This window comes from Camponotus floridanus, unplaced genomic scaffold (genome assembly GCF_003227725.1).
Source record: "Camponotus floridanus strain SB8 unplaced genomic scaffold, Cflo_v7.5 scaffold27, whole genome shotgun sequence".
Taxonomy (NCBI): domain Eukaryota; kingdom Metazoa; phylum Arthropoda; class Insecta; order Hymenoptera; family Formicidae; genus Camponotus; species Camponotus floridanus.
The window spans coordinates 1,189,389-1,208,381 of record NW_020229403.1 but is presented as its reverse complement, the minus strand read 5'-3'; the positions used below and the strand labels follow the sequence as shown (position 1 = coordinate 1,208,381).

The 18,993-nt window shown below is 28.4% G+C and overlaps 4 protein-coding genes across 5 annotated transcripts; all 4 read left to right on the top strand.

Moving 5' to 3' along the window:
* The first annotated feature begins 991 nt into the window (after positions 1–991).
* Positions 992–3,352, top strand: LOC105252277 (odorant receptor 13a). Its single transcript, XM_011259583.3, has 5 exons — positions 992–1,809; positions 2,061–2,160; positions 2,258–2,368; positions 2,627–2,782; positions 3,265–3,352. The coding sequence occupies exons 1-5, from the start codon at positions 1,028–1,030 to the stop codon at positions 3,316–3,318; spliced, it is 1,203 nt and encodes a 400-aa protein (XP_011257885.2). The 5' UTR covers positions 992–1,027; the 3' UTR covers positions 3,319–3,352.
* Positions 3,353–4,119: 767 nt separating this feature from the next.
* Positions 4,120–9,774, top strand: LOC105252275 (odorant receptor 13a-like). Of its 2 annotated transcripts, XM_025409515.1 has the most exons (6): positions 4,120–4,922; positions 5,094–5,193; positions 5,473–5,583; positions 5,809–5,964; positions 8,236–8,416; positions 8,593–8,642. In XM_025409515.1, the coding sequence occupies exons 1-5, from the start codon at positions 4,141–4,143 to the stop codon at positions 8,284–8,286; spliced, it is 1,200 nt and encodes a 399-aa protein (XP_025265300.1). In that variant the 5' UTR covers positions 4,120–4,140; the 3' UTR covers positions 8,287–8,416; positions 8,593–8,642. The 2 variants fall into 2 exon arrangements, with proteins under 2 accessions (XP_025265300.1, XP_025265298.1); XM_025409513.1 differs by lacking the exons at positions 4,120–4,922; positions 5,094–5,193; positions 5,473–5,583; positions 5,809–5,964 and adding exons at positions 9,010–9,120; positions 9,361–9,516; positions 9,714–9,774 and having other exon boundaries at positions 7,350–8,416; positions 8,593–8,692.
* Positions 9,775–10,885: 1,111 nt separating this feature from the next.
* LOC105252274 lies at positions 10,886–12,840 on the top strand. Its single transcript, XM_025409516.1, has 2 exons — positions 10,886–11,946; positions 12,805–12,840. Coding segments are annotated over exons 1-2 (780 nt in total). The 5' UTR covers positions 10,886–11,167; the 3' UTR covers positions 12,806–12,840.
* A 1,083-nt stretch (positions 12,841–13,923) lies between these two features.
* On the top strand, positions 13,924–18,963 carry LOC105252271 (odorant receptor 4). The gene is made up of 9 exons (XM_020027834.2): positions 13,924–15,157; positions 15,399–15,498; positions 15,615–15,725; positions 15,856–16,011; positions 17,832–17,938; positions 18,192–18,291; positions 18,410–18,520; positions 18,656–18,811; positions 18,913–18,963. Exons 1-9 carry the CDS (start codon positions 14,379–14,381, stop codon positions 18,961–18,963), a joined length of 1,671 nt encoding a protein of 556 aa, XP_019883393.2. The 5' UTR covers positions 13,924–14,378.
* The last annotated feature ends 30 nt before the right edge of the window (positions 18,964–18,993 follow it).

Here is an 18,993-nt window from a genome sequence, read left to right as displayed (position 1 = left end):
CTATTGGACCGATAGACAATTAAATACGATCAAGAATATTACAAATGTATTTTTCTTGATTATTTCTTAGCTTCTTCTCCATTGCTATATAATATCGGATATTTTGTATTACATATTATATACATATTTGTTAATGAAATGCACAAACAGATGATGATGTCGATATCTCTTGAACGAAGCGTTTGCGAGCAAACTTCCAGAGGAAATTTTTGCTTGTTTAGAGGTCCCAAATTTATATTTTAAGTTTGGCCATTTAATCCGGGAACACCCTGTATATATGTAGCATATAATATAGTATTATAATGCAAGGCAATCAAAATTTCTATTTACTTATCAACATTACAGCTTTTAGAAACGCAAGTTATACAATAGAAGTATCAACAAAGTTAAATCAAATATGTAATTAGAAAACTTGATAAACATTGACATGGAAATGTTTTTCAGAGAAATGATTTGCTGTTTTCAATTTTTGTTCCTCACTTAACAAGTTTAACAAGTTCACTTTACTTCTCCAAACACTAATCGATAAAATGTCACTTGTATATAAATGTATTGCATGTATATAATTTCACATTTATTTATTTTATCATATAGATATAAATTCATATTTATTTAATCCACTTATTTCTCTATTACATCCTTTTATGCAAGTATATTGAAATATTCTTTACTATGCAAGATGTAAGCGAAGCTAATATTACGTGTCGGTCAATGATCTGATAAATCCAATTCCGAGTTTTCATACAGAAAGAAACAAAGTTGTAACCAATTATATTTCAGTATATTTGAAAAAAGATACACATTAGCAAACAGAAATACAATTTTTCCATGGAAAAGCAATCTCGACCCTCGCTGTTGGATAACTTAGTTCTTGCCACAACTCTTTTTCAAACTCTTCCAACATTTGAATCTTTAAAGCGCGCAAGCGCAAGCGGACAGCGAATTTACTTCATCGACAATTTTTTCTCGCAACGATCAGTCGTGATCCGATTTTCGTATCGTTTTCACATACAAAATTAAAAGAAGTATGTTACACAATCAACATTATCAAGATGACATTATGTATATTACACAATTAACGCGTCAAGTTTTAAGTTTACTCGGAGTCTGGCCATCTTTGAACAAAAGAAAATCTATCAGCGAAAGAGCTTGGAAATTTTTATTAATCTCAAGCTCTTATATTCTTCTTTACTGTGTTCTGATTCCCGGCCTTCTTTTCTGGCTGATCGAGAAGAGACCGCGCGTCCGAGTTCAAACGATTCCTCTGATTTTTTACGGCTTTATGGCCACAGGTAAATACAGCATTTTGGTATGCAGCGAAGGACGTATCAGACGTTGCTTGAAACACATCGAGGAGGATTGGAAGTTTCTTATCAGCATGCATGCACGAGATTCGATGATTGAATCCGCAAAGATAGGAAGACGCCTGGTTACACTTTGCGCAGCTTTCATGTATGGTAGCGGACTCTCTTTTCGATCGATTCTGCCATTTGCCAAGGGAAAGATTGTCACCGCGCAGAATGTCACAATCAAACCTTTGCCTTGTCCTGCTTATTTATTTTCTTTCGATATACAAGTTAGTCCTATTTACGAGACGGTTTTCGCGATTCAATTTTTGTCCGGCATAGTTACTTATTCGATAACAATCGGTATATGTGGCCTCTCGGCTGTTTTTGTGATGCACGCTTGTGGTCAACTGAAAATCTTAATGGATTTGATGAGAAATCTCGTTGAAATACAATGGGAAGAGGATCAAGAGTTGAATAGGAAACTTGCTGCAATGGTCGAGCATCAAATAAGGATACGGAAGTAAGTGTTTTCGAATTGTAATTTTTTTTAAATTATCTATTTCGATTGTATGATTTGAAATGCTCAATTATTTATTAATAATAATTGATAATTATTGATAAATCATATTCTGCACATATTCATGTCTTATATACACAGTTAATATTATTTATATTTATATTGTTAACATTATTATAGTTAACATTATTCATTAATTATTCTTTTACTCTTTTTGAAAATGATTTTACTTGTCGATTTAATCGATATTTTAGTTTTTTGCGATTGGTAGAACATACAATGCAACAAGCATGTCTGATAGAATTAATGGGTTGCACAACAATCGTCTGTCTTTTGGGATATTTTATAATCATGGTTTGTGTATAATGTTTATATTTTCGAATTATGTTCTCTCAATAAAATAGTAAAGAAAAAGAAAATAAAGAAACATATGAAGTACTTACATTTATAGGAATGGGAAAATAGCAATTCAATAGCTATGTGTTCTTATTTTATTACACTTACATCTTTGATGATAAACATGTTCATGTTTTGTTATACTGGTGAACAGCTTACGGTTCAGGTATGTTTGTTGATACCAACCTGTTAAATTTTTTTGGTAAACGTCATTACATTATAAAATAAACGATAAAAAGTTATATTTATGTCATAATATAATATAATAATGTCATAAAATATCATAATAATATATCATAATACAATATAATAATATTATTTTTATATTTCCTTATCAAATAGTGTTTTTGCTCTTTATAAATAAATTATTGAAGATACTTATAAAATATGATTAAAATATGAAATGCTTAAATATCAATAATAGGCGGAGAGAGTAGCTAATACATCGTGCGAGCTCGAATGGTATCGTCTTCCGGACAAAAAAGCGCGTGGAATAGTGCTAGTGATAATTATGTCAAACTTGCCTACCAAAGTCACCGCTGGAAAGATCATGGATTTGTCATTCAAGACATACGGTGATGTAAGAACATATATATAAAAAAGCACTCTCATTTATTTTCCCAGAAATCTGCAAAAATTATAACATAACATACAGTGCAATATATTAACAAAATTATTTATTTTTATAATATAATTAAAAATAAATAGAAATATAAATAAAAAATATAAAGATACATGAAAAATACGTATGTATAACATAAGTAAAAAAGATGAACATAATAATCAAATATTTTCTTAATTTACACATTTGGCATTAATTATATATTATATTTTTTAGACGAACAAATTAATAAGAAAGTCAGTGCTATTATTTTTTAAAATAATCTCACACTAAATCATTCATAATTATGGCATACATCTTTAATTACTAGCTGTTTCATTCACATGAATTATTAATATTATTTATACATTTTTTACTTTTATTGAATAATTTCGTTTTATTGAATTACATGAAATAATGCCAAAATAATAAATAAATTATTACAGAATGTTGTATTTTAGGTCGTTAAGACAGCTGTGACATATTTTAATATGCTTCTAAACGTAACAGACTGAATCTATTTCTCTGTGCTGTATAATAATTTTATTCTTATTATCAAAATTATATACACGGATTTACCGTTACTGCAACATTATTATGTAAACTTATGATATAAATGTGTCAAATACAAAAAAGTTTTGTATAATGTACATATATATACGCGCAATATATATTTCAATATAAATTTATTTCTTCTATAGAAGAATACATGCAAAAAGTTTTCTAAAATATATGATACATTATAAATTTTTTTAGAAACTAATTCAATATTGTGTGTGCTAGTTATTTAAATTACATAATTATTATTACTTTCTTTTTAATGATATAAAATAATTAAAAAATAACCAACAATACAAGTATAATTTGACATATATTGAGAAATGCTTAATATAACGTTATACGTTGTCTTTTACATGTGAAATCAAAGCACAATGGAAAAGAAACAGAATTATTTTTAGCGGTTAATGTTCGGTAAATATAATCGTGAGTTTAATACAGGAAAGAATAAAGTTTTAAAGCCTATGTATTCCTAGTTAGTATTTCTAGTTGAAAAAGAGATATACGTTGAACAAAAATCTATTTGTGAAAAGCAATCGTAACCCTCGGTGAGCAAGTTGACTTGGAAACTTTTCTGCTTTTAAAACATCTTTCTCACGCAATCATTTAAATTATTAAAGCGCGCAAGCGTAAGCGAATAGAAAATTTACTTCATCGACTGCTTTGTTTGCTGCTGACAGTCATGATTCAACTCGCGTTCTGATGTGATAAAAGTTCAACAGTAACTTTCTAGAGAAAAAAATTGCAAACCTTCAAACGTTTTTCTAAAATTGAAAAAAATGCCGTGTAACGAACATTATCAAGATGATATTATATTTATCACGCAATTAACGCGTAACATTTTAAGCACACTTGGAATCTGGCCGTCTTTGAGCAGAAAAAAAACTACTAGGGAAAGAATTTACAAGTTTCTATTAATCTGTATATCTTATACTCTTCTTTATTCCGTTCTGATTCCCGGTTTTCTTTTTTGGTTCTTTGAAAAGAGAACACATGTCAAAATTCAGGTATTTCCTCTACTTCTTTTCGGCTTCATGGCCATAAGTAAATACGCTAATTTGATATTGCGCGAGGGGCAAATCAAACGCTGTTTGAAACACATTGAAGAAGATTGGAGAAATGTTACCAATATGAACGCACGAAAGACGATGATTGAATCCGCGAAAACTGGAAGACGCCTAGTTGCACTTTGCGGAGCCTTTATGTATAGCAGCGGACTCTCCTTCCGATTAGTTTTACCATTTGCAAAGGGAAAAATAATTAACGCGCAAAATATCACTATTAGACCTTTACCATGTCCAGGATATTTTTCCTCCTTCAATTCACAAGCTAGTCCTAGTTATGAGATTATTTTCGCGATACAGTTCTTATCGGGTTTAGTTACCTTCTCAATCACAACGGGTGTATGTGGACTTGCTGCCATATTCGTGATGCATGCCTGTGGTCAGTTAAAAATTTTGATAGAGCTAATGAGACATCTCGTTGAAGATCAGTGGCAAGAAAGAGAAGATGCAAATAAGAAACTAGCCGCAGTAGTGGAACATCAAATAAGAATACGATAGTGAGTTATTGGTAATTTTTATATGTAAAATCTATATGTTATAACAAGAACAAAAATAATTATATATTTTAATTTCTTAACAAATTTTATTTGTCTTCCATGCATGAGAAATAATTCTTAATACAGTTTAAAAGTAAAAATGATCGATTTGATATCATCAATACATTTCAGTTTTTTGCAATTAGTGGAACATACAATGCAACAAATATGTTTAATAGAATTAATGGGGTGTACAACAATTGTATGCATTCTTGGATATTGTATAATAGTGGTTTGTGATTTTTTATTATCCTTGTGTTATTTTAAATGTTTTTCTAAAATATATCTTAATAATTATATAATAATAAAATTAAAATATTATTTTTTTTCATATTCAATAATAATATTTAATATTTAATATTTAATATTCAAAAAATTTTAAAATTGTAAATGTATTCGGACAATTCAAATGTCTTATAATTCTAATGTAAATGAAAATTAATAGTGATAATTTTCATGTCTTCCTATACTTATATAAAAAGCTCTTACATTGAAAATATCATCTTTATAGGAATGGGAAAAAAGCAATACAATAGCTACATGCTCTTATTTTATGTCGATTATATCTATGATGATAAATATGTTTCTGTTTTGTTACACCGGTGAACAGCTTACCGCTCAGGTATGTGTTCACCATCAAATATTTTTTACGATTCTATTCTATAATCACGCATACATAACAATATCAATATTTTATTGTTTAATATGATTAATTCTTTTATTTGTGTCTGTGTTTATATATGCAAAAGTAACAAAAATAATTTATCTTAATTTTGAAAATTTCGTATATTAATAATACGCTTAAATTCGTGAAATGTTGCTACGAATGTGCAATAATAATTAATAGGCGGAAAAGGTAGCTAGCGCATCGTGCGAACTTGAATGGTATCGCCTTCCGGACAAGAATGCACGTGGAATCGTGCTAGTAATGATCATATCTAATTTACCAACCAAAATCACCGCTGGAAAAATTATGGACTTATCATTTAAAACATATGGTGATGTAAGAAAATATTTATATATTTAAATTTATATCACACATAATCACAGTGTGTATGCATATGTATTTATGCATGCACAAAGAATTTATTATTACACACACACACACACACACACACACACACACACACACACACACACACATACATATATTATAATGGCTTTTAATCGTAGGATTCTATTAATGCGACTAGTCTAAACGATTTTGTTTTAGGTTGTAAAGACAGCTGTGTCATATTTTAATATGCTTCGAAATGTAATTGATTGAATATTTTTGTTCTAATCATCAAAATTATCTGGTTAACATATAATAATAAAATCATTGTATATCGTCTACACTTTCATGATATGTCAGAAGATATGTCAGAAGTTTTACACAAAAGTTTTCTAGGATATCTGTATATAAATGATATATTTATTTTCGCCTCTTAAATATATCTCTTTGATAAATAACTGAAGGTATATTTTTGTTTTGCATCAGACAGATTAAATTTTTATTGAAATCAGTTTTATGATAAATGTGCAATTATTATTTTACATTTTTCCACAAATATCTATATCGCTTATTATACATATAAAATAAATAACAAAATATAAGAATTTTAAAAAATAAACAGAAATATAATTTTACATTAACAAAAAAATACTATGCATACTCTTTGATTTTTGCATATATGTGCAAGTAAAATGATATAGTAAAACACTAAAAATTAAGAATCTTATTTTACTGCTATCATTAAATAAGTTTCTTTGCACAACATTAACCCTATTTTGACTTTCAGCAAGAATACATTCTCCCTCTACGATAAAAGAATAATAAATAGATCTGCATACAATCTCTACGAAAGTTTCAATAGATGCAATGTTAATCTTTTGCTTGACGTGGATTTACCATTATTGCAACATTACTGTGTAAACTTATGATATATGAGTAAATGTGTCAAATACAAAAGTTTGGTGTATAATGTACATATATATACGCCTGATATATATTTCGATATAAATTTATTTCTTCTATAAAAGAATGTATGCAGAAAGTTTTCTAATATATATGACAGACATATTATAAATTTTTTTAGAAACTAATCCAATATTCTGTGTTAGTTATTTAAATTACATAATTATTATTATCTTCTTTTTAATAATATAAAATAATTAAAAAATAATCAATAATATAATTTGACATATATTGAGAAATGTATTAATACAGCGTTATACGTTGTCTTTTACATGTGAAGTCAAAGCACTGTAAGAAAGGAACAGAACTATTTTTAGTGGTTAATGTTCGATAAATACAATCATGAGTATAATACAGGAAAGAATAAAGTTTTAAAGCTGTATTTCTAGTTGAAAAAAGATATACGTTGAATAAAAATTCTATTCGTGAAAAGCAATCGTAATCCTCGATGAACAAGTCGATTTGGAAACTTTTTCTTCTCTGCTTTTAAAACGACTTTCTCATGCAATCACTTAAATGTTTAAAGCGCGCAAGCGTAGGCGGAAAGAGAATTTATTTCATCGACTACTTTTTTTGCTGCAGACAGTCGTGATTCAACTCGCATATAAGTTTCATATTAACGGTAGTAATTCTGATGATAGAAGCAGTTCAAGATTAATTTTCCAGAGAAAAATAATTGCAAACCATCTCCCAAACGTTTTTAAAAATTAAAAAAAATGCTGCGTAACGAATATTATCAAGATGATATTACATTTATCACGCAATTGACGCGTAACGTTTTAAGCACACTTGGAGTCTGGCCGCCTTTGAACAGAAAAAGAACTATCATGGAAAAAATTCACAAGTTTCTATTAATATGTATAACTTACGCTCTTCTTTATTCCGTTCTGATTCCCGGTTTTCTTTTTTGGTTCTTCGAAAAAAGAACACATGTCAAAATTCAGATATTTCCTCTACTTCTTTTCGGCTTTATGACCGTAACTAAATACGGTAATTTAATATTCCGCGAAAGGCAAATCAAACGCTGTTTAAAACACATCGAAGAAGATTGGAGAAATGTTATCAATATGAACGCACGAAATATGATGATTGAATCCGCGAAAACTGCAAAACGCCTAGTTGCACTTTGCGGAGTTTTTATGTATAGCAGCGGACTCTCTTTTCGATTGATTCTACCATTTGCTAAGGGAAAAATAATTAACGCGCAAAATATCACTATTAGACCTTTACCATGTCCAGGATATTTTTTCTCCTTCAATTCACAAATTACTCCTAATTATGAGATGATTTTTGCGATACAGTTCTTATCGGGTTTAGTTACATATTCAATCACAACGGGCGCATGTGGTCTGGCAGCTGTGTTCGTGATGCATGCTTGCGGTCAACTGAGGATCTTGATAGAATTAATGAGACATCTCGTTAAAGATCAGTGGCAAAAAAGAGAAGATGCAAATAAGAAACTAGCCGCAGTAGTGAAACATCAAATAAGAATACGATAGTGAGTAATTGGTAATTTTTATATGTAAGATCTATATGTTATAACAGGAAAAAGAATAATTATATATTTTAATTTCTTAACAAATTTTATTTGTCTTCCATGCATGAGAAATAATTCTTAATACAGTTATTTTTTAAAAGTAAAAATGCCGATTTGATATCATTAATATATTTCAGTTTTTTGCAATTAGTGGAACATGCAATGCAGCAAATCTGTTTAATAGAATTAATAGGGGGTACAACAATTATATGCACTCTTGGATATTGCATAATAGTGGTTTGTGAATTTTTATTATCCTTGTACTTTTTTTGATGTTTCATTAAAATTTAATTAATAATTTTATAATAAAATGAAAAATTTATTATCAAGATTTTATAAATAAATAAAAATATTATTCTTTTTAATATTCAATAATATAATAATAATATATATTTATAATATTTAATATTCAAAAGAGATTTTAAAATTGCAACTATATTCAGACAATTCAAATATCTTAGGATTCTAATGTATATGAAAATTGATAATGATAATTTTCATGTCTTCCTATACTTATATAAAAAGCACTTACATTGAAAATATCATCTTCATAGGAATGGGAAAAAAGTAATACAATAGCTACATGTTCTTATTTTATGTCGGTTACATGTATGATGATAAATATGTTTCTGTTTTGTTACACCGGTGAACAGCTTACCACTCAGGTATGTGTTCACCATCAAATATTTTTTACGATTCTATTGTATAATCACGCATACATAACGATATCAATATTTTAATATTTAATATGATTAATTCTTTTATTTGTGTTATTAATTCTTTATCTGTGTTTATATAGGCAAAGTAACAAAAATAATTTTTATCTTAATTTTGGAAATATTTCGTATATTAATAATATATTTAAATTCGTGAAATGTTGCTACAAATGCAATAATATTTAATAGGCGGAGAAGGTGGCTATCGCATCGTGCGAACTTGAATGGTATCGTCTTCCGGACAAGAGTGCGCGTGGAATTGTATTATTGATGATCATATCCAATTTACCAACTAAAGTCACCGCTGGAAAAGTTATGGACTTATCATTTAAAACATATGGTGATGTAAGAAAATATTTATATATTTAAATTTATACCATATAATCACAATGTGTGCGCATGTATACATGCACACAGAATTTATTATTATACATATATATATATATATATATATATATATATATATATATAATAACACACACACACACACACATATTCTTAAGGTCCTATTAATGCGACTGGTTTCGTCGATTTTGTTTTAGGTTATAAAAACATCTGTGACATATTTTAATATGCTTCGAAATGTAGTTGATTGAATATTTTTATTCTAATCATCAAAATTATCTGGTTAACATATAATAATGAAATCATTGTATCGTCTACACTTTCATGATATGTCAGAAGATATGTCAGAAGTTTTACACAAAAGTTTTCTAGGATATCTGTATGTACATGATATATTTATTTGCCTCTTAAATATATTTCTTCGATAAATAACTGAAGATATGTTCTTGTTTTGCATCAGACAGATTAAATTTTTATTAAAATTAGTTTTATGATGAATATGCAATTATTATTTTATATTTTTCCACAAATCTCTATATCTCTTATTATACATATAAAATAAATAACAAAGTATAAGAATTTTAAAAAATAAACAGAAATATAATTTTACATTAACAAAAAAATACTATGCATACTCTTTGATTTTTGCACATATGTGCAAGTAAAATGATATAGTAAAACACTAAAAGTTAAGAATCTTATTTTACTGCTATTATTAAATAAGTTTCTTTGCACAACATTAATTCTATTTTGACTTCCAGCAAGAATACATTCTCCGTCTATGATAAAGAATAATAAATAGATCTGCATACAATCTCTACGAAAGTTTCAATACATGCAACGTTAATCTTCTGCTTGACGTGGATTTACCGTTATTGCAACATTATTGTGTAAACTTATGATATAAATGTGTCAAATACAAAAGTTTGGTGTATAATGTACATATATATACGCGCGATATATTTTTCGATATAAATTTATTTTTTCTATAAAAGAATGTATGCAGAAAGTTTTCTAAAATATATGACAGATACGTTATAAATTTTTTTAGAAACTAATCCAATATTCTGTGTTAGTTATTTAAATTACATAATTATTATTATCTTCTTTTTAATAATATAAAATAATTAAAAAATAACCAATAACATAAATATAATTTGACATATATATTGAGAAATGTATTAATACAGCGTTATAAGTTGTCTTTTACATATGAAGTCAAAGCACTGTAAGAAAGGAACAGAACTATTTTTAGTGGTTAATATTCGATAAATACAATCGTGAGTTTAATACAGGAAAGAATAAAGTTTTAAAGCTGTATTTCTAGTTGAAAAAAGATATACGTTGAATAAAAATTCTATTCGTGAAAAGCAATCGTAATCCTCGATGAACAAGTCGATTTGGAAACTTTTTCTTCTCTGCTTTTAAAACGACTTTCTCATGCAATCACTTAAATGTTTAAAGCGCGCAAGCGTAGGCGGAAAGAGAATTTATTTCATCGACTACTTTTTTTGCTGCAGACAGTCGTGATTCAACTCGCATATAAGTTTCATATTAACGGTAGTAATTCTGATGATAGAAGCAGTTCAAGAGTAATTTTCCAGAGAAAAAAAATTGCCATCCCCCAAACGTTTTTAAAAATAAAAAAAAAATGCTGCGTGACAAATATTATCAAGATGATATTACATTTATCACGCAATTAACGCGTAACGTTTTAAGCACACTTGGAGTCTGGCCGCCTTTGAACAGAAAAAGAACTATCATGGAAAGAATTCACAAGTTTCTATTAATATGTATAACTTACGCTCTTCTTTATTCCGTTCTGATTCCCGGTTTTCTATTTTGGTTCTTCGAAAAAAGAACACATGTCAAAATTCAAATGATTCCTCTACTTCTTTTCGGCTTTATGACCGTAACTAAATACGGTAATTTAATATTCCGCGAAAGGCAAATCAAACGCTGTTTAAAACACATCGAAGAAGATTGGAGAAATGTTATCAATATGAACGCACGAAATATGATGATTGAATCCGCGAAAACCGCAAAACGCCTAGTTGCACTTTGCGGAGCCTTTATGTATAGCAGCGGACTTTCCTTCCGATTAATTTTACCATTTGTAAAGGGAAAAATAATTAACGCACAAAATATCACTATTAGACCTTTACCATGTCCAGGATATTTTTTGTCCTTCAATTCACAAGCCAGTCCTAGTTATGAGATTATTTTCGCAATACAGATCTTATCGGGTTTAGTTACCTTCTCAATCACAACGGGTGTATGTGGACTTGCTGCCATATTCGTGATGCATGCCTGCGGTCAGTTAAAAATTTTGATAGAGCTAATGAGATATCTCGTTGAAAATCAGCAAGAAAGAGAAGATGCAAATAAGAAACTAGCCGCAGTAGTGGAACATCAAATAAGAATACGATAGTGAGTTATTGGTAATTTTTAAATAATTTAATTTAATTTAAATGTAATTTTAAAATCTATATATTATAACAAGAAAAGAAATAAATATATATTTTAATTTCTTAACAAATTTTATTTGTCTTTCATGCATGAAAAATAATTCTTAATACAGTTTAAAAGTAAAAATGATCGATTTGATATCATCAACACGTTTCAGTTTTTTGCAATTAGTGGAACATACAATGCAACAAATATGTTTAATAGAATTAATGGGGTGTACAACAATTGTATGCACTCTTGGATATTGCATAATAGTGGTTTGTGATATTTTATTATCCTTGTACTTTTTTCAATGTTTCATTAAAATTTATCTTAATAATTTTATAATAAAATGAAAAATTTATTATAAAGATTTTATAATTAAATAAAAATATTATTAATTGAGTGTACAAATTAGGCAGAGAAATATTATTCTTTTTAATATTTAATAATAATATAATAATAATATTTAATATTTAATATTTAATATTTAAAAGATTTTAAATTTGCAAATGTATTCAGACAATTCAAATGTTTTATGACTCTAATGTATATAAAAATTGATAATGATAACTTTCATGTCTTCCTATCCTATATGAAAAAAGGCATGTGACGCTTGAATTGTTGCTGTTTTTCCGCGATGCCGATTGGTTGTTTTATTGCGCTCAATTCATGTTGTGAGCAGTTGTCATTTGCGATTATTACAAATTTTGACAGCTTGTGTGACTGTGAGAAATGTATATATAATAAAAGGGAATAAATGGCGCGCGCGAAGCGCGCGCTTTGCGTTGTCTAGTACTTATATAAGAAGCATTTACATTGAAAATATCATTTTTATAGGAATGGGAAAAAAGTAATACAATAGCTATGTGTTCTTATTGCTTCACGCTTACATGTATGATGATAAATATGTTTTTATTTTGTTATACCGGTGAACAACTTACCGCTCAGGTATGTGTTCACCATCAAACATTTTTTCGATTCTATTATACGATTTTATTATATAATCACGCATATATAATGATATCAACTTTTTTATGTTTAATATGATTAATTCTTTTATTTGTGTTTGTGTTTATATATGCAAAAGTAACAAAAATAATTTTTATCTTAATTTTGGAAATATTGTGTATATTAATAATACGTTTAAATTCGTGAAATGTTGCTACAAATATGCAATAATATTTAATAGGCGGAGAAGGTGGCTATCGCATCTTGTGAACTTGAATGGTATCGCCTTCCGGACAAGAGTGCGCGTGGAATTGTACTAGTGATGATCATATCTAATTTACCAACTAAAGTCACCGCTGGAAAAATTATGGACTTATCATTTAAAACATATGGTGATGTAAGAAGATATTTATATATTTAAATTTATATCATATAATCACAATGTGTGCATATGTATACATGCACACAGAATTTATTATTATACATACATATTCTTAGTCCTATTAATGCGACTGGTTTCGTCGATTTTGTTTTAGGTTATAAAAACATCTATGACATATTTAAATGTACTTCGAAATGTAGTTGCTTGAATATTTTTGTTCTAATTATCAAAATTACCTGGTCAACATATAGTAATAGAACCATTGTTGTACACTTTCATGGTATAGATATGTCAAAAGTTTTACACAAAAGTTTTCTTTAGGATGTTAGTATATACGTAATATATTTATTTTCGCCTCTTAAATATATCTCTTTGATAAATAACTGCGCATGCAGAGGGTGTATTTTTGTTTTGTAAAATCTGACGGAGAGAGAGAGATTAAATTTTTATTGAAAAATCATCAAGTTTATGAAGAATATACAATTAGTATTTTATATTTTTTCACAAATATCTACATTTACATCTATTTTCTTTCTTATTATGAAAAATATATAACAAAGTATAAGAATTTTAAAAGATAAACAGAAATATAATTTTACATTAACAAAAAATATATTAATATAGTACTATGCTATACATACTCTTTAATTTCTGCACATATATGCGAGTAAAATGATAGGTATAATAAAATACTAGAAGTCAACTACCTTATTTTACTGCTATCATCAAATAAGATTCTTTGCACAACATCCTATTTTGACTTTCAGCAAAAATACTTTTCTCCCTACGATAAAAGAATAATAAATAGATCTGCATGCAATCCCTACGAAAGTTTTAATACATGCAATGTTAACTTTCTGCTCGACGTGGCTTTTCAATCTCTCTACGCAAGCGCACGCGAATTATAAACTATGCTTTCGTCTAACAAAGGGTAGATTGTGGTCAGTGGTGAACAGACACGCACTGTTTCAGCATTGTATATTACAGAAATATTGCGTGTTATATAATACATGTAGTTATAATATTGTGCTGCAAAATTGTGAGATATTATTTAGATATAAATTGTAGAATCAATCCCAACATGTTTGCCAACAAATATTACGAAAGCGATATAAAATACACCTTCGAGATAAATCGCTTCTTCTTCCGTTTACTAGGTATATGGCCATTTCCGCGCACGAATTGTTTTCTTCCTGGGATAGTGGAGACAGTCTTGTTGACCATCGCGTGTTTTACTCTCCTCCTTTCTGAAATAGCATCGACTTTGATCTATATATTCATAGTCTTGAAAGATATTCGCTTGAAAATTAAACTTGTGGGCAGTATGCTGTTCACGATAGCATCGACTATCAAATACGGCTATGTATTGCTTTACAAGAATGAAATAAAAAATTGTTTGAAGCTAGTTGATGAGGACTGGCAAAATGTTGTTAACTCAAGTGATCGTATCTCAATGATAGATAGAGTAAGAATTGGTAGACGTTTAGTTATAATGTGCGCCGTATTTGTCTATTTAAGTGGCATAGCTGTACGAATTGTTATGCCGCTGTCAACGGGAAAGATCATTACTCCTCAGAATATTACAATTAGACCTCTGCCATCTGCGGCGCATTTTATTATCTTTGATGTGCAGCACAGTCCTGCTTACGAAATCGTATTTTTATTACAATCTGTTACGGGAGTTATAAGGTACACAATTATAGTGGCAGCTTTCGGTTTCATAACTCTCTGTGCAATGCATTTTTGCTCGCAACTGGATATATTAGTGACATTAATTAATAACTTTGGAAATGAGCGCCAAAAAGAACATTTAAACAAAAGGCTGGCTATTATCGTGGAATATCATATCAAGACACGAAAGTAAGTCCTCGTTTGCTCATACTCATATAATTTTTCAGTGATTTTGTTAATATATAGAAATTTCATTAGAGAGAGAGGAGGGAGAGGGGAAGAAGGGAAAATTCTATAATTTAATACATGATAATATTTTAAGTGTAAAATAGATAAATGTGATAAAAATTGTTTGATTATTAAACATACATGATTGACACTTTTTCTTTAAGAACGATGTTTGTCTGACACTATTTCTCATAAATTTTAGTTTTTTACGTTTGGTGCAGAATGCTGCTCAATATCCAAGTTTAGTGGAAATTGTGAGTTCTAGCATATTGATATGTTTTGGAGGATATTATACTATCATGGTACACACACAAACATTTATATAATATAAGAGAATTTAGACGATCTGGTACGATTTTCGATAGAAAATAACTTCGTAATATTCTAAGAAATATTAAAGCATTTGCATAATTTACAGGATTGGAAAGACCATAATATTATACGTCTTTGCTCATATACCATTGGATTAGTCATGCTTTTTTTCAATGTATTTATTTACTGTTATATGGGCGAGCAAGTCATCGAACAGGTATAAGTTTTTAAATTATAATTTCGTTATTGTGAAAAAATGAATTATTTAACAGATAACTAAAGGAATATATGCAAAATAATCTTTTTCAATTTTATTTCTGATGTATATAATTAATTAATGAAATTAGGAAAAGAAAATAGTATCAACATTGTGCACTTTAGAATGGTATCGTCTTCCGAATAAGAAAGCAAAAGCATTGATTTTAATCATGGCTATCTCAGACACTTCGTTAAATCTAAAAGCTGGGAAATTTATCGAACTTTCTTTCAAAACGTTAAGTAACGTAAGTAACTGTCTTTTTAAAATAAATATGATTATCATTATTAATAACAAAAATATTTATTTGAAAAGAAAAGAACGATAAATTTATAAGAATATATTTTAGGTCTTTAAGATGGCAGTTACATATTTAAATCTTCTTCGATCACTCGAATGAATATTAAAAATTAATCGTAAATGCACACATAAAGTAGTAATGAAAAATTTGTATTCTAAATAAAAATAGTAAAAAGACATAAAAAGAGTAGCTGTATAATGCGATTGATGATTCTTTATTTCAAATATCTATTCATTGTAAAATATTATAATAGTGCATTTACAGATGTTTGAATTAATTCAAAATTCAATATATAATTCAATTTATAATTCAATACATAATTCAATTGATAAATATTTGCATATAACAAACCTCTAGGAATTAACTATTTCTTTTGTTACTTACTTTTATGAATAATATAGAAGTATATCCATTTTACGTTTTTTATCAAAAATAGAAATATAGATGTAAAATAACTATAAAATAAATAGCAAAATATAAGAATTTTAAAAAATAAGCAAAGAGGTAGAGGGAGAAAAAAAGAGAAAGAGAGAGATAATTTTATTATCAAAAAATATATTAAAATGTTACTGTCTTATACATACATACATATATATATATATATATATATATATATATATACACACATATATACATATATGTATATGTATGCATATATTCATTGACTTCACACAATATGCAAGCAAAGTTCAATATGTGGAATATTAAAAGTCAACAATCACACCTCATTTTATCGTTATCATTAAATAAGTTTCTTTGCACATTAATTCTCTTTTGACTGCTAGCAGGAATACGTTCTCTCCCTACGATAAAAAAATAATGAATAGATCTGCATGAAAGTTCAAGCAAAGCTTCAGCACATGAAATATTAACCCTTTACTTGACGAGACTTTTCAATCTCTCTACGCAGGCGCATGCAAATTATAAACTATGCTTTTGTCTAAAGGGTAAGCTGCGATCAGTGGCAAACAGACAAGCATTGTTTCAGCAATGTATATTACAGAAATGTTGCGTGTTATATACTATATGTAGTTATAATCTTGAGCTGCAAAATTGTGAGATATTATTTAGATATAAATTGTAGAATCAATCCCAACATGTTTGCCAACAAGTATTACGAAAGCGATATAAAATACACCTTCGAGATAAATCGCTTCTTCTTCCGTTTATTAGGTATATGGCCATTTTCGCGTAGAAATTCTTTTATTCCCGAGATAATGGAGACAGTGATGTTGACCATCGCGTGTTTTACTCTCCTCCTTTCTGAATTAGCATCGACTTTGATCTACATATTCGTAGTTCTAAAAGATATTCGTTTGAGACTTAAAGTTATAGGCAGTATGTTGTTCACGATAGCAACGACTATCAAATACAGCTATGTATTGCTTTACAAGAATGAAATAAAAAATTGTTTGAAGTTAGTTGATGAGGACTGGCGGAATGTCAACTCGTATGCTCGCAACTCAATGATTGATAGAGTAAGAATTGGTAGACGTTTAATTATAATGTGTGCCATATTTGTGTATTTAAACGGTGTAGGTATACGAATTATCATGCCGTTGTCAAGTGGAAAGATCGTGACCTCTCAGAATATTACAATTAGACCTCTGCCATCCCCGGCGCATTTTATTATTTTTGATGTGCAGCACAGTCCCGCCTACGAAATCGTATTTTTATTACAATCTTTTACGGGAGTTATAAGATACACAGTTACAGTGGCAACTTTCGGTTTCATAACTCTTTGTGTAATGCATTTTTGCTCGCAGCTGGATACATTAGTGACATTAATTAATAACTTTGGAAATGAGCGCAAAGAAAAACATTTGGACAAGAGGTTGGCTATTATCGTGGAATATCATATTAAGACACGAAAGTAAGATTTGTGTGTTATACTCATATAATTTTTCATTGATTTTGTTAATATATAGAAATTTTCTTAGAGAGAAAGAGAGATAGAGAAAGAGAAAAGGGAGGAAGGAAGGAAATATTATATTTATAATTTAATACGTGATAATTAACATCTTATGTATAAAAAAGATATGATAAAAATTGTTTGATAATTAAACACACATGATTGACATTTTTCCTTTAAGAACAATATTCACACTTTATCTCATAAATTTTAGTTTTTTACGTTTGGTGCAGAATGCTACTCAATATCCGAGTTTAGTAGAAATTATGAGTTCTAGCATATTGATATGCTTTGGAGGATATTATACTATCATGGTACACAAACATTTATATTACCTAATTATAAAGAATTTAAACGATATGTACACGATCTTCGATAGAAAACAGTTTCGTAATATTCTCAAAAATATTAAACCATTTACTTAATTTACAGGAGTGGGAAAATCATAATACTATACGTCTTTGCTCATATATCATTGGATTAGTGATGCTTTTATTCAATGTATTTATTTATTGCTACATGGGCGAGCAAGTCGTCGAACAGGTATGTGGTTTTAAATTGTAATTTCGTTATTGTTAAAAAAATAATCATGAAAATAACTTAACAGATAACTTAACGGAATATGTGCGATTTTTTCCAATTATATTTCTGATGCGTATAATTAATTAATAAAATTAGGAAAGAAAAATAACATCAACATTGTATACATTAGAATGGTATCGTCTTCCGGATAAAAAAGTAAAAGCATTGCTTTTAATCATGGCTATCTCAGACACTTCGTTAAATCTAAAAGCAGGAAAATTTATTGATCTTTCTTTCAAAACATTGGGCAATGTAAGTAATTGTCCTTTTAAAATAAATACGATTATCATTATTAATAATCAAAATACTGATTTGAAAGAGAAAAATAGTAAATTTATAAAAATATATTTTAGGTTGTTAAGATGGCAGTTACATATTTAAATCTTCTTCGATCACTCGAATGAATCTTACAATTAAATATAAATGAATAAATA

What these genes read in the sequence shown, in the direction of transcription:
- LOC105252277 (XM_011259583.3), top strand. Translation starts at nt 1,028, where the DNA reads ATGTTACACAATCAACATTATCAAGATGACATTATGTATATTACACAA. An exon ending in CATCAAATAAGGATACGGAA is followed by an intron (nt 1,810 to 2,060) that starts GTAAGTGTTTTC and finishes TCGATATTTTAG; the next exon opens with TTTTTTGCGATTGGTAGAAC. An exon ending in TGGGATATTTTATAATCATG is followed by an intron (nt 2,161 to 2,257) that starts GTTTGTGTATAA and finishes TTACATTTATAG; the next exon opens with GAATGGGAAAATAGCAATTC.
- LOC105252275 (XM_025409513.1), top strand. Translation starts at nt 7,635, where the DNA reads ATGCTGCGTAACGAATATTATCAAGATGATATTACATTTATCACGCAA. An exon ending in CATCAAATAAGAATACGATA is followed by an intron (nt 8,417 to 8,592) that starts GTGAGTAATTGG and finishes AATATATTTCAG; the next exon opens with TTTTTTGCAATTAGTGGAAC. An exon ending in GTGAACAGCTTACCACTCAG is followed by an intron (nt 9,121 to 9,360) that starts GTATGTGTTCAC and finishes AATATTTAATAG; the next exon opens with GCGGAGAAGGTGGCTATCGC.
- LOC105252274 (XM_025409516.1), top strand. Translation starts at nt 11,168, where the DNA reads ATGCTGCGTGACAAATATTATCAAGATGATATTACATTTATCACGCAA.
- LOC105252271 (XM_020027834.2), top strand. Translation starts at nt 14,379, where the DNA reads ATGTTTGCCAACAAATATTACGAAAGCGATATAAAATACACCTTCGAG. An exon ending in CTTTCAAAACGTTAAGTAAC is followed by an intron (nt 16,012 to 17,831) that starts GTAAGTAACTGT and finishes TTTTGCTCGCAG; the next exon opens with CTGGATACATTAGTGACATT. An exon ending in TATCATATTAAGACACGAAA is followed by an intron (nt 17,939 to 18,191) that starts GTAAGATTTGTG and finishes CATAAATTTTAG; the next exon opens with TTTTTTACGTTTGGTGCAGA.